Source organism: Erpetoichthys calabaricus, chromosome 7 (assembly GCF_900747795.2).
Source record: "Erpetoichthys calabaricus chromosome 7, fErpCal1.3, whole genome shotgun sequence".
Classification (NCBI taxonomy): domain Eukaryota; kingdom Metazoa; phylum Chordata; class Cladistia; order Polypteriformes; family Polypteridae; genus Erpetoichthys; species Erpetoichthys calabaricus.
In genome coordinates, this window is record NC_041400.2 from 85,491,179 (window position 1) to 85,506,731 (window position 15,553).

The 15,553-nt window shown below is 39.9% G+C and overlaps 1 protein-coding gene across 1 annotated transcript in view; it reads right to left on the reverse strand.

The window, feature by feature from the left end:
- Positions 1–5,095: 5,095 nt before the first annotated feature.
- Positions 5,096–15,553, reverse strand: part of mtap (methylthioadenosine phosphorylase) — a 191,737-nt gene continuing 181,279 nt past the window's right edge. Inside the window, exon 8 of the mRNA XM_028805159.2 lies at positions 5,096–5,223. Coding sequence (XP_028660992.2) covers positions 5,185–5,223 — 39 coding nt within the window. The 3' untranslated portion in view covers positions 5,096–5,184. The remainder of the gene's footprint in view (positions 5,224–15,553) is intronic.

Consider the following 15,553-nt stretch of genomic DNA (forward strand, 5'->3'; position numbering starts at 1 on the left):
GTCTTCATCAAATATTTGACCTTTGTCAATATCTCATCGGTCAGACACAGGTTCTAGGGATATGACATTCCCTGCAACTGACCCGACAAAAAAGAGGGCTATATGGAACATACCTATTGCACACATCAATGACAAATATATGCAATGACCATCCTTTACCTGAAATGAAGTGATCACTGCATCCTGCCACTGCTTCTGAGGAGGAGCTTCCCCCTGGAATGCCCTCAGAAACAGTTCGATGGGCATTTTGCTGGAGAGCCAGCTCTTCTGCAGGGGTTAGGTCTGGACCGCATGGACCTCCACCTGTTTTTTGCTTGTCTGCCTTCTTATTAGCTTTAGAATTAATGTTATTTATATTATATATGATTCTTTATGTCAACAATTCTTTAAATAGTTATATACCAATATTTACCAGTTTGAAGTATATTCTTGTACTTTACTTTAATCTGTTCCCATGTTCTCCTTGTGCTCACGTTTGATCTGGAATTATGACATATTAAATAATAATTAATCTGACGCATTGGAAATGAAACGCTGCATTCAGTAAGTACAATGCACACTACTTAGCATTTAATTTGTCGGCCACTTTTTGCCAGCTGTCTTTACTGGTTTGGGCTGCTTTTGCAGTGTTAGCCCTTGTGCATATTAAATCTTGAAATTCTTCATGTCCTTCGAATAAAAGGTCTTGCTCCACATATATGAAAAAAAAAATGCACCCGTTCTTTCGTCATTTTGTTGCAACCTATCAGACTTGCTGATCATGCCTTCTAGACTCAATATACAGTATATGGGCTTTTCAATCAGCGCGGGCACGCGCATTCATCTCGGATGATTAGATCCAGCTAGACTAATCTACTACATGGCTGCGTTTGAAAAACCGACTTGTCCTGGATGAGTTTCACTGGCATTAACTCATCTAAGATGAGGCATCTGATCTCGGAGGATTTAAGCGACGTATGGAAAATACCCCCCAAGTCCGTAGTGATTATTTTCCCTTTTTTGAGTAATAATTTCCGTTTGTCTACACTACTGCCATCTTTACTTTCTTTTTTTTATACTTTCTAATTTTCCTACTTTCATATCTTTAACCTTCTCCACATTGGTATCGCGCCAACATTTTTTTTTGAGCCTTTCGAATTCCATTGCTTTCATAATCTCTAACCTACTCTGCATGTAAATAGCGCCAACATCCGGATTGGACGTGCTTTTTTTCAATTCCACTTGTTCCTGTTTGATAATTACTTTCCTTATTTTTTGAATTTGCACCTAGATTATTCTTTTTTTTTTTCTCTCCAACGCTTGAGTCTCTTTTCTCCATGCTGCTTTCTTCTTCGCTTAGTTGTCTACGTTTCATCTATAACGTATTGTCCTTATACACTTTATATGTGCTCAGAGATCTGGATCTGTGTGTGCTCAAAGCCAAAACATGACTGACCGTGTCTTAGTCTTATTTGGTTGTAAGTAGGGCATGTCTTGCAAGAATCTCATGTTCTACGTCATCATGAGACGGTCCTGGGTCAATCTCTTGGCACAAAGTCTCATGTTCAAGGTTCCTGCGAGACGCTCCGTGGCCAATCTCTTTAGTCTCATGGGTCTTTTAAGTGTCTTCCGTGATCTTAACATGAAGATCACTCGTCGATGCCCTACTGTTTCTCTGCAGGATTTTTTTTTATAATAGAGAGATATACACACACGTGAAGTCCCTCGTCTCTGTTCACATAACACAGTATATATACACTGTGATCATCAGCTGCAGGGATTCTTAAACATCCAAGATTTGATAGTGTAACAAAGGCGCTATATAGGCGCCCGACCCGACACAGAGGCACGTATAAACAAACGACTTTTATTTTCTTCAGCCGTGGGCGCACATCTTCCCCGTGACCCACAGGCAATACACAGTCCATAAAGCACTACAACACAACACTCTTCTCTTCCTTTACCACCACTCCTCCTCAAGCTTCGTCTCCTTCCTCCCAACACTGGCTTTCGAGTGGTGGTGGCTGGCCCTTTTTATATCCCACCCGGAAGCATTCCAGGTGCTTGACCACCTGGACCTAATTGCCCTTCCAGGTGGGGCTGAAGATACATTCAGCTGGGCTGCTGACTCCATGCAGCTCCCCCTAGCGGCCATCCGAGCCCCCAACCAGGCTGTGGAGGACTCCATCTCCCATGGAGCCATGCGACAGGTTGGGGGATCACTGTCCGCCAGGGAGGCTGCCACCAAGCGTCCCGGGGGAGGTATTGAGCTGCCCATGGTTGCTACCCCGGACCAGATGCAGAAGGGGCATCCCTGCCGGGCATGGGACCTGGCTGTCCACCACAATATGTTTACTGGAAGAGGTAAAGCCTTTAACCACAGGTCCCCCAAACGTGGGTATGGACTGCCTGCATTTTACTCCAGGATGAACACCCATTTCATTAGAATTGTATACCTTTGTTAGAGACCCTGGTTGGGTTATTCATTCAGCAATATTGTGTTAGAGTTGTTAAAAACAAAAATACAATCAAAGCAATCATCATAACTAGCTGTTATTAACAATTTCTATGAAGAAGGCATCAGTGTGACTGACCACCTTTGGTATTAACAATAACACACAAGGCACAAGATAACTATGTTACAATGTTGGGCAAAAGAATGTGAACTATAAAACACTAAGTGATGTCCAGGGGTTTTGTGTTCTTTTGTTCTATTTCCAACTCCATAACTCACTTACCTCTATTTCTGCTACACTTTGCTTAATTGTCTGAATTAATGCTTCCCAAGTCATTGTGAAAAGTCAATATAAAGGTTAAGATTTTTTATAATCTGCAGCCTCTCCCTACCACAGTATGACTCACAACTCAATATGATAAAAGAAGTGAATTACCAAATCGATGATTGTATGCTCTGGCTATGTCATCAGTGGAAAAGTTGCCACACTGAAAAACATTATGCCAGGTGGACAGGTCTGGTAAGAATCATTAAAATCCACAGTCAAATTGGACTACATGAAGACTGCATTGGTATCTTTAGTCCAAGTGTATCATGAGGGCGGACTTTACATCTGAGTTGGCGTTCTTCAGGGACACTTGATTGCCAGTAAGTATGAAATTTAAACAGCCTACCCTGCCTATACTCTCCAGTACACATGTCCTGGGTATCTAGGCCTTCATTCAATATTCAGTTGTAGAACAGAGAAGGGGAGTAGTCCCCACAAGTCTTTTTTATTATAATCTATCCCTTCAGGCAGTGCATCAAAGGTAGTGAAAAGCATGATATAATGGGAGCAGGTGGAGGATACCAATTTGAAAAATCAGTCAACTAACCTACACTAATGTCGTCTGAGCATGATGGTTTTTTGGTACTGATTCAAAATGACAGAATCACTCATATCCTATCTCGGGTGGCAGAGCAAGGGCTGCTAGACTGGAATGAAGTGGAGTACAGAGGTGTTCTATTGGATTTAGGTCAGGTGAGTGTCGGGGCCAGTCAATGGTATCAATTTCTTCATCCTCCAGGAACTGCTTGCATACTCTCACCAAATGAGGCCGGGCATTGTCGTGCACCAGTAGGAACCCAGGACCCACTGCACCAGCATAGGGTCAGACAATGGGTCCAAGGATTTCATCCTGATACCCAATGGCAGTCAAGGTGCCGTTGTCTATCCGGTATAGGTCTGTGTGTCCCTCCATGGATATGCCTCCCCAGACCATCACTGATCCACCACCAAACCAGTCATGCTGAATGATGTTACAGGCAGCATAACATTCTCCACAGCTTCTCCAGACCCTTTCACGTCTGTCACATGCTCAGGGTGAACCTGCTTGCATCTGTGAAAAGCACAGGGTGCCAGTGGTGGACCTGCCAATTCTGGTATTCTATGGCAAATCCCAATCGAGCACCATGGTGCCAAGCAGTGAGCACAGGGCCCACTGGAGGACGTTGGGCCCTCAGGCCACCCTTATGAAGTCTGTTTCTGATTGTCTGGTCAGAGACATTCACACCAGTGGGCTACTGGAGGTCATTTTGTAGGGTTCTGGCAGTGCTCATCCTGTTTGACGTTACCCAAAGGAGCAGATACCGGTCCTACTGATGGGTTAAGGACCTTCTACGGCCCTGCCCAGCTCTCCTAGATTAACTGCCTGTTTCCTGAAATCTCCTCCATGCCCTTGAGACTGTGCTGGGAGACATAGCAAACCTTCTAGAAATAGCACGTATTGATGTGCCATCCTGGACAAGTTGGACTACCTGTGCAACCTCTGTAAGGTCCAAGCATCGCCTCATGCTACCAGTAGTGACACAGACCATAGCCAAATGCAAAACTAGTGAAAAAACAGACAGAAAAGATGAGGAGGGAAAAATGTCAGTGGCCTCCACCCGTTAAACCTTTCCTGTTTTGGGGGTTGCCTCATTGTTGCCCCTCTAGTGCACCTGTTGTTAATTTCATTAACACCAAAGCAGCTGAAACTGATTAACAACCCCCTCTGCTACTTAACTGACCAGATCAATACCCCAGAAGTTTCACTGACTTGATGCTATACTCTGATTAAAAAGTGTTCCTTTAATTTTTTTGAACAGTAAATATTTAATACCTTTCTTACTGGATCAGTTGCACTGATAAATTTACTATGTTCACAGCACCATTTTGCAGTTACGCCAAACTTTGTTCCTTTAACTTTGCTTTTGCAGATGGCCTTCATTCGCATTAAACCAACATGCCCATTTCTCTATGTGCTGACAGCACTGTGACTAAATTGGGGACACTGTGCATTAGAATGTCTTAATCACTAGAGCATTTTTACCAACAAATATCAACAAATGTAAAAAAACACATTAAGGCAATTTAGATTTCTGGGTAGTTTTTTCTCTTTTACCACTAAACAGATATATGGAAATGTCCTTTCTTAGTGGAAACCTACTGCGACAGATCCTGTCAAATTTAAGTTGTAGTCACATAACAGCATATGAGTAATAGAGGCATTTTGCAGTGTTAAAGCAGTAAGCAACTATGTCAAAACATCTTCTTGAGACAAATGCTAAAAAAAGAAATATTTTGAAACAATAGAGCCATACGTATTATAAAAAATAAGAAATATACTGACACACATCAAGCACATGTATTGTATAGTTTATTGAACTTCAAGATACCAAAGCTGAAGGCTGAAAAACATGACTTTGCACACTTCATCCGGTTTCCTGTTTCAGTGTTTTGGAAGCATAACTGAGCACTGAACGGTAGCCTGAGAAAGAAAAAAGAAAAGAAAAAAAGGCAAATGAAATTATCAACATAAACTCTTTAAAATAAAATTATCAAATTATCCCAAATTATTTAGTTATGAACAATTGATCTCTATACCGTACGTAATGGAGTAGTGAACTCAAATTTGCCTTATTAGTTGTATTCTCACATTTTATTTCTGGGAATTTCAAGGATTTTTCAAAGATTTTACTTCAGTGCCCTTACAAACATACTATAAGCAATACAAACAGGACAACAGTCAATAAAAATATAATTAGATACAACAAACCAAGAAGTAAAAATATAAAATAATAATATAAAAATACCTAAATAACTAACTGGGAATTAAAAGCTTGCTCCAGTAAAAAGCCAAAAGTCTTGACTTGAACATTTTTAAACACTAAGGCTGTTCAGGAAGAGTATCACAAAGGGTTGAAAGTCTTAAGCCCCAAATATTTTATACCTGTATTTTGGATCCTCATGAATATGAGCCTCAGTGGAGCGAAGCGCTCTGTTTGGAATGTAATGGTTTATTAAAGTGAATAAATATTAGGGACATTAATCATGTAGTGCTTTGAAGGTTAAAAGCTAAATTTTAAGATGAATACGTTTACCAATTGCAACTCAATAAAGCTGAACGTCATTGGCATAAATATGAAATTGTAAACCTGAATTATGAATGATATTCCCTAAAGGAAGCATATTTCTGCTATGGAGGAAGTCAAAGAGCTTAACACTAGAATTACCAAATCCTACGATAAAACTCGTAAATCCAGCCCACCTTAAATCCCTTCACACCTCTCCATCAGTGTCTTATAAATGTGTCGATCAACACAAGCAGCCTGCTATACCATCCAACCAAACCCAATCCCCATCCCACCGACCCAAACCCCACCCCCACCAAGGGCGTAGAAAGGGCAAAAAGTTCTCCCAGCTCAAGCCTCGACTGTCTTGGAGTGGAATGCTGGAGTTATAGAGGGTAAATAATATATCCTTATTGGAACACATGCATTTCATGTGTGTTCCATGTCTACAACAATCTATGTAAACACATAGTTAAAACAAATGTTTTTCATGCTTTAGTAATAAATGACAAAACGTAAACATGAAGCATATAATAAGCATGAAGTCCAAATATGAAACATTTTCACAAAAGGTACAAGTATAACAAAACAAGTGCACTTTTATTCAAGAATATAACCGAGGAAAAAGAAATCGGGTCAGGGTAGGCTGTTGATACGACAGCTTGTGTGGTACAATTGTAAGAACTGCTGACTCCCAATCAAGAGGTTGCGGGTTCGATACCAGCTGCTTCCCCAACATACCGTTTTGAGTTGTGAGATGCTCTTATTGTTAATTATGCAATAAAAACATATTTGATTTCTTTGCGAATTGAACTGTGGCGGTGAGTGGGGTATGGGATACCAGGCTACTCGCAGTTTGTGCTGATTGACACATTTACAACACAAAAGACGCTGATGGAGAGGTGCGAAGGGATTTAAAGTGGGCCAGGACTAAGTTTTTTCTTAGGCTTTGGTAATTCCAGTGTTAATGCAGCTTCTGTAATAGACACTGGTGAAACTTTCTTGCATGAAAGAAAAAAAAAATTATCTGACAGTTTAGGAATTTGTGCCAGAAAATGATCAGACAGTTGGTTGGTCTCGTCCATTGCGAGAGATGGACGTCTGAAGCACAGCTCCGTTAGCAGCGGTGTTATTTTTTATATTTCCTTATTATCCTGATATATCCTGTATTTATCCAACCCGAGGGTTCTACTATAGCATATATAAACATGGTCAGCAAGAAAGGGGCTCAGAAAGAAATGGAAAAGAAAACTAAACCTACATCCAAGCCCAGACCAACAAGCCCAAGTTCAAGCTCAAGGTATGGCCTTTCAGAGACTGACCTGGAACAGATGTTCGAAAGCCCAGACTCCTCGGGACCACGGTCCGCAGCATTATCTCCAGTTGAGAGCAAAATGGGGAGCGATTGTGCGAGTCACGATAGCTCGCCGATTGGAGAAGATCATTTGAAACTGGAAAAGGCCTTGCAGTCCGCGCTTTCACCTACTCCACGCAAGCTGGGAACTTCGGCTGTAACAGAGCCTGCTGCTTCACCTACGGTGCTTGCAAGCAGAAATGATCTATCCGAACTGAAGGTGATGATCGCTGAGCTCAAGCAAGAGATAAAGAATGATATAAAGAAAAGCGAGAAAGCAAGCGAAAAGGCAAGTGAGAAGCTGCGACGGGAGCTGCAAGAGCTGCGGCAGAATAACAAAGACACGGAGAAACGCGTATATATATCCGCTTTGAGGCGGCCTTTAATGGTAAGGAAACGCGTCTAAACTGAGCACATTTGCCAATCAGCTGGAGGATGTTAAGCAGGCATTCACGACTCGAATTGAAATAGCCGAAAATCTAGCAGCCACCGCTGATGGAAAAGCAACAGCTGCCAGTTCCGAATGCAAAAAACTCGAAGACAGACTTGCTGCTCTGGAAGATGGAAACAGAAGGAGTAATATTAGAATCGAAGGTCTACCTGAGAATTGTGAAAGTCCAAACCCAGTGAAATTCGCAGCTAAACTATTCCCTAAAATAATTGGAGAGGACTTTAAATCAGATACCGAGATAGCAGCAGCTTATCGCATACGCGGATCAAATAACTTTAGACCTAGGTCTTTTATTATCCGCTTCGAGAGATCATTATGTAAGCTAGATATGATGGCAATCCTCAGACGCAAGCAAGAGATTATATTTGAAAATAACCACAATTCGTATTTTCCCAGATTTCTCTCCCGCAACAGCTGCTAAATGTGCAGCCTTCTACAACATTAAACAGCGGCTATGGCAAGCTGATATCAAATACAGCCTCTTGTACCCTGCCAAACTGAAAGTGGATGTGCAAGGTCAATACTATGTCTATTCCAGCAAGGAGGAAGCAGAAAAGGAATTAAGGAAGCAGATCCCGACACTATTCTGAAACACATTAGTGAGTTGCATCCTCTCATGGCATGACAAGGAGATATCACCTGCTGTCTGATCCACTTGTAATGACATGGGTATTATAATTATACATCCTTTTCATTACTCGGACGCTTTCTGTTTATGTTTTAATTACAGTTATAGACGTGTATGTGGAAGAACTTTTTTTTTTTTCTTCTTACTACCCTAAAGGAGACTGTTTAACATCATACCCTTGGTTTATTGTTATTATAGCATTAAGACTTACTATGCTTATCCTGGACCACTTTCTAACACCATCCCCTGGGTTTATTATCTTATTACTTTAAGATTGCTGAAGATTATATATTTTATGCTTATAGTTTGTTAATGATTATATATAATCATAGTTTGTTAATGATTATATTTTAGGCATATAGTATTTAGACTATATTGGCAATAGATATCTTTACTTTTTAATCCTAAAACACCGCTGTGTGGGGGCTTGTTTTTGCTTTGGATGTGCTCTGTCTCTAGGTATGTCAGAGGACCGAGACATTGTGAAGTGGGGTCCAGCCTCACGTGGGGAGGCAAAATGGGGGAGTGGGGGGATAAGGGGGGGGGGGTGGAGAGAAAGAGAGCAGGCTATATCTAATCTATCCTTTAAATTCTTATAATTATAACTACCAACGTAACAATAGGCTGCATGGCAATAACTCATGGGGAAATAAGAAATTAAGGTTAAAGCTGTCTTACTTCCAGTTAAGACTATAAAATGACATCAAAAACTCAGAATCAACATCTCCATGATGGGACAGTTAATCGTGAACTGGAATGTTAAAGGCCTGAATCACGAATTAAAGAGAAAGAAAGTACTCTCTCACCTAACAGGTTTAAACGCTAAAATAGTATTTTTACAGGAGACCCACTTACTAAGCAAGGATCAGTTCCGTCTGCTAAAAGGACTGGGCTTGCCAAATGTTCCATTCTAGCTATACAAAGAAAACTAAAGGTGTAGGAATTCTCATACATAGAACAGTCTCATTTGTAGCATCAGATGTAGTATCTGATCTGGAAGGGAGATATGTGATGGTCATGGAAAACTTATTTAACTGTAAAATGATTCTGATAAATGTTTATGCACTGAATGTCGATGATAAGGAATTCATACAAAACGTATTTGCATCCATTCCCAATGTGAACACTCATAAAATTATAATGGCTGGGAAACTTAATTGTGTTTTAAATCCACTCTTAGATAGGACTCCTGTCACAGGGGGGATGACATCTAATACTGCAAAGATAATTACACAGTTTGTAACTGGCCACAACTTATCAGACCCCTGGAGGTTTCTAAACCAAAACTCAAGAACATACTCTTTCTACTCACCAGTACATCATTGCTACTCAAGAATAGATTATTTCTTTATAGATAATAATTTCTTGCCTACGATTAAATCTTGCAAGTACGATGATATTGTTATTTCTGACCATGCACCGTCTTAACCCGCTTCGATTAGCAGACGAGAACTGTACAGAATTTATATCCAAACAAATCAGTTTCTTCCTAGAGACAAATACATCCTCAGAGGTTTCTGCAAGAATACTCTGGGAAACTCTAAAGGCCTTCTTAAGAGGACAGATTATTTCATATCTTTCCCACAGGAATAAATTAGAAACCAAGAAAGTATCAGAACTAAAAAGCAAAATTGCTAGAATAGATGAAGAACATGCCAGGCTTCCAAGCGAGGCTCTACATAGGAAAAGGCAGGCTCTGCATTCAGAACTCAACCTCTTGACAACTAAAGAAACTGAACAACTAATTTATAAATCCAAACATCATTACTATGAACATGGAGAGAAAGCTAATAAGCTTTTAGCTCAACAAATCCACAAGCAAGAAGTTCGCAATGCAATGCCAGTAATCACCAACACGAACGGAGACGAAATCATTGAACATAAAAATATAATGCACACATTTAGAGACTACTATAAATCCTTATATTCTGAGTTTAAAGAAGACCACACACAATCTAATGCATTTCTGGATACATTACAGTTACCACAAATAGATACTTTTAGTGCGGAGGAACTGGATAAACCTCTGGCGCTATCAGAATTACTAGATGCTATAAAGTCACTTCAAGGCGGGAAAGCAGCAGGCCCTGATCGCTACCCTGCAGAATTTTACAAGAAATTCTCCGCTCAGCTAGCTGTCCTCCTATTAGCAACATTTCCAGAAGCTAGAGACAATCAAATTCTACCTCAAACTTTTTGCCAAGCATTAATCACCATCTTTCCTTATAAAAAAAAAAAAAAAAAAAAAAAAAAAAAAAAAAAGGACTTATTACAATGTGCATCATACAGACCAATTTCACTTCTAGCTATGATTTGAGAGTATCTTAACATTATTCAGAAGGATGGAGAAGGTGCTGCCTTCGGTAATATCACAAGATCAAACTGGATTTATCAAGGGTCGACACTTATCCTCCAATCTTGGATGCCTGTTTAATGTAATATACTCACCAACAAAGTGAAACACCCCAGAAATATTATTATCATTGGATGCAGAAAAAGCATTTGACATGATTGAATGGAAATACCTTTTCACTACATTAGAGAAATTTGGGATTGGCCCGAACATTTGTGCATGGATCAAACTACTGTATACCAATCCAGAAGCTTCAGTTTGTATTAACAACATTTGTTCAGACTACTTTAAACTAGAACGTGGTACCAGACAAGGATGCCCCTTGTCACCACTGCTATTTGCAATTGCCATTGAACCACTGGCGGTTCACTGTCGAAATGCAGATCAGATAAATGGGATAATCAGAGAAGGACTGGAACAGAAAATTTCTCTATATGCAGATGATATGGTACAATATATATCAGACCCACATAATTCTGTGCCTGCAGTCTTAACAGCACTTACAGAATTTCAAAAGATCTCTGGTGTCAGAATTAATCTGAATAAAAGTGTACTCTTTCCAGTGAATTCTCAAGCATACAATAGCATATTGGACACCTTTCCTTTTACTATTGCAGATCAGTTTAAATACCTAGAGGTAAACATCACAAGTAAACACAAAGCCCTTTATCAACAAAACTTTGCCGTCTGTATGGAAAAAATTAAGCAAGACTTGCATAGATGGTCAACCCTTCATCTCACTCTAGCTGGAAGAATTAACGTTGTTAAGATGAATATTCTTCCTAAGCTTCTTTTTTTATTTCAAAACATTCCAATATACAGTGCATCCAGAAAGTATTCACAGCGCATCACGTTTTCCACATTTTGTTATGTTACAGCCTTATTCCAAAATGGATTAAATTCATTTTTTTCATCAGAATTCTGCACACAACACCCCATAATGACAATGTGAAAAAAGTTTACTTGCAAATTAAAAATAAAAAAACTGAGAAATCACATGTACATAAGTATTCACAGCCTTTGCTCAATACTTAGTCGATGCACCTTTGGCAGCAATTACAGCCTCAAGACTTGTTGAATATGATGCCACAAGCTTGGCACACCTATCCTTGGCCAGTTTCGCCCATTCCTTTTTGCAGCACCTCTCAAGCTCCATCAGGTTGGATGGGAAGCATTGGTGCACAGACATTTTAAGATCTCTCCAGAGATTTTCAATCGGATTCAAGTCTGGGCTCTGGCTGGGCCACTCAAGGACATTCACAGAGTTGTCCTGAAGACACTCCTTTGATATCTTGGCTGTGTGCTTAGGGTCGTTGTCCTGCTGAAAGATGAACCATTGCCCCAGTCTGAGGTCAAGAGCGCTCTGAAGCAGGTTTTCACCCAGGATGTCTCTGTACATTGCTGCAGTCATTTTTCCCTTTATCCTGACTAGTCTCCCAGTCCCTGCCGCTGAGAAACATCCCCACAGCATGATGCTGCCACCACTATGCTTCACTGTAGGGATGGTGCCAGGTTTCCTCCAAATGTGACGCCTGGCATTCACACCAAAGAGTTCAATCTTTGTCTCATCAGACCAGAGAATTTTCTTTCTCATGGTCTGAGAGTCCTTCAGGTGCCTTTTGGCAAACTCCAGGCGGGCTGCCACGTGCCTTTTACTAAGGAGTGGCTTCTGTCTGGCCACTCTACCATACAGGCCTGATTGATGGATTGCTGCAGAGATGGTTGTCCTTCTGGAAGGTTCTCCTCTCTCCACAGAGGACCTCTGGAGCTCTGACAGAGTGACCATCGGGTTCTTGGTCACCTCCCTGACTAAGGCCCTTCTCCCCCAATCGCTCAGTTTAGATGGCCGGCCAGCTCTAGGAAGAGTCCTGGTGGTTTCGAACTTCTTCCACTTACGGATGATGAAGGCCACTGTGCTCATTGGGACCTTCAAAGCAGCAGAAATTTTTCTGTAACCTTCCCCAGATTTGTGCCTCGAGACAATCCTGTCGCGGAGGTCTACAGACAATTTCTTTGACTTCATGCTTGGTTTGTGCTCTGACATGAACTGTCAACTGTGGGACCTTATATAGACAGGTGTGTTTGCCTTTCTAAATCATGTCCAGTCCAACTGAATTTACCACAGGTGGACTCCAATTAAGCTGCAGAAACATCTCAAGGATGATCAGGGGAAACAGGATGCACCTGAGCTCAATTTCAAGCTTCACGGCAAAGGCTGTGAATACTTATGTACATGTGCTTTCTCAATTTTTTTATTTTTAATAAATTTGCAAAAACCTCAAGTAAACTTTTTTCACCTTGTCATTATGGGGTGTTGTGTGTAGAATTCTGAGGAAAAAAATGAATTTAATCCATTTTGGAATAAGGCTGTAACATAACAAAATGTGGAAAAAGTAATGCGCTGTGAATACTTTCCGGATGCACTGTACATCAATAAATCATTTTTTAAGCAATTAGATTCAACAATAACCTCATTTATTTGGAACTCAAAAACATCCACGTATCCAAAGAGCAACCCTACAAAGACCTAAGACAGAAGGTGGCATGGCTCTACTTAACTTTCAGTTTTATTACTGGGCAGCAAACATACAAGCTATAAAAAACCTGGACACAAATAGATGAACATACAGAGGGCTGGTCCGCAATAGAAGTAAAATCCTGCAGTTTTTCTTTATATTCAAAATACTAATAACTCAATTGTGCTTCACTCACTCAGAATATGGAACCAATGTAGAAAGCATTTTAAGATGGAGAAGCTTTTATCTGTGGCACCTCTGCATGAAAACCACCTCTTTCAACCCTCGCAAACATATGCAGTTTTTAATATCTGGAAAAAATTTGGGATTAAATTGGTCAGAGATCTTTATATAGACAACATCTTTGCATCCTACGAACAATTACATTCCAAATTTAACTTTCCAGCTACACATTTCTTTCACTATCTTCAAATTAGGAACTTTGTTAAACAGAACCTGCCCGATTTTCCTCATCTTGCACCCTCGTCCATGCTGGAAAAAATATTGCTGAATTTCAAGGACTTAGACACCATCTCTGCAATATATAAAATTATTTTACAGTCCCTCCCTTTCAAAGATCCAAGAGGACAATGGGAAAAAGATCTCCTAATCAATATATCAGAAAGGGAGTGGAAAGTAGCAATGCAGAGAATTCACTCGAGCTCCATATGCACAAAGCATGCAATTATTCAACTCAAAATTATATATAGAGCACATCTGTCTCATCTAAAACTGTCCAAAATGTTTCCAGGGCAAGATCCAACCTGCGAACGCTGCAGTCAAGTCCCAGCCTCACTGGGTCACATGTTTTGGGCCTGTGCTAAATTAACATCATTTTGGACCAAAATTTTTAAGTGCCTTTCAGACAGCCTTGGTGTCACAATCCCTCCTAACCCATTAACAGCTGTGTCCGGTGTTCTTCCAGATGGGTTTAAATTGGAGAAGGACAAACAAACTGTGATTGCATTCACTACACTTTTGGCACGCAGACTTATTTTGCTAAACCGGAAGAATCCTAACTCTCCTCTTTTAAGTCAGTGGGTAACCGATATTTTATACTATTTGAAATTGGAAAAAAATCAAATATTCAGTTAGAGGATCTGTACAGAATTTTTTTAAAACCTGGCAGGATATAATCAATAAAATTTTAGAATAAGCTCTTAAAGCACTGAGGAAGTAAGTATATCCGCATTTCCTTTTCTTCTCCATTCATCTCTACTGGCCTATTAAACTCATCAATTTAGGTATGTTTACAAGTCTTAAGTTTTACCCCGTTGGCCATGCTGTCTCTCTTACAGGGGTGGGGTCGACTTGTTTTTCAATCCTGTTTTTTGTAAAAATTGATCGATTTGTATGAATGATTACAATAAAAAAAAAATGATCAGACAGGCATTCATCTGACATATTGTAAATATTTCTTAAAATATTTACAATATTTAAATGTAAAATATTTCCTTTTCATTAGTACCACAGTGAAAAACTTGAACAAGATTAAAAGAAACCAATAATTCAATAAAATCAGAAATCACTTAGCTAGGCAAAGAATGTAAACTGAATTGCAATAAAATGAGTAGAAAGATGTAAAGTGGAGATAAAGGAAAAAAGCTTATTTAAAAAGTCTGTGTTGCTGCTTGCCTTAGGAGGCTGATAAATAACAATAATCTTGAAGAAAATGTGGGCAGAAAAAGTCCAGATCAGATGGTCACAACTTTAAAATTCAAGGATGATCAAAAAATCAGTCCAACCACCCCCTCCTCTCCACAACATACAGTATGCTAAGGCTTATGCAAATGATTAAGTTTCAGTAATGGTGCCGGTATCATTAGAATGGAGCCATGTTTCAAGATATGCAATAATGTCAACATTCATGTCTGGAATAATGTTATAAATTGAAAGAGTCTTCTTAAATAAAGAACGGGTGTTTAGAATTGCCACCATTACCTTCTTACATAGCATTTAAGGATGGATTTCACATCTGGAACAAACATGAGCCAATGGAAACACAAATATTTCTAAAATGAATAATTAGAAACACAGAGCCTTTGCTTTGTAGGCGGTCTGTGGGAAATTGATACTGTTTGAATACGTTCATCAGGTAGAGAAGAAAGACCAATCTGAACTGCAACTAATTTTTTTCTAAGTATTCCCAACTGAATACACCTGCGGTATACAGGTCCTGCGTGAGGAGTTTCCATTTTGTGATGCCATTGCTGTAGAAAATCAGAGCAAGAGTCAAAAGCCACAGCGCCTTTAGAGCGATCATACTTTACATTACAGCTTCCAACTGATGTAAGTCGGTCATCACTGTGTAATGGAAATTTCAGATTGACCCTAACACCACCAGCAGATCCATTGTGAAGAGGTTCTACAAATTCCAGTAGATGGAAGTGAATAAAATGAGCTTCATCTTGAATGTCAACAAAAAATTGGATGAAGCAAAAGTGT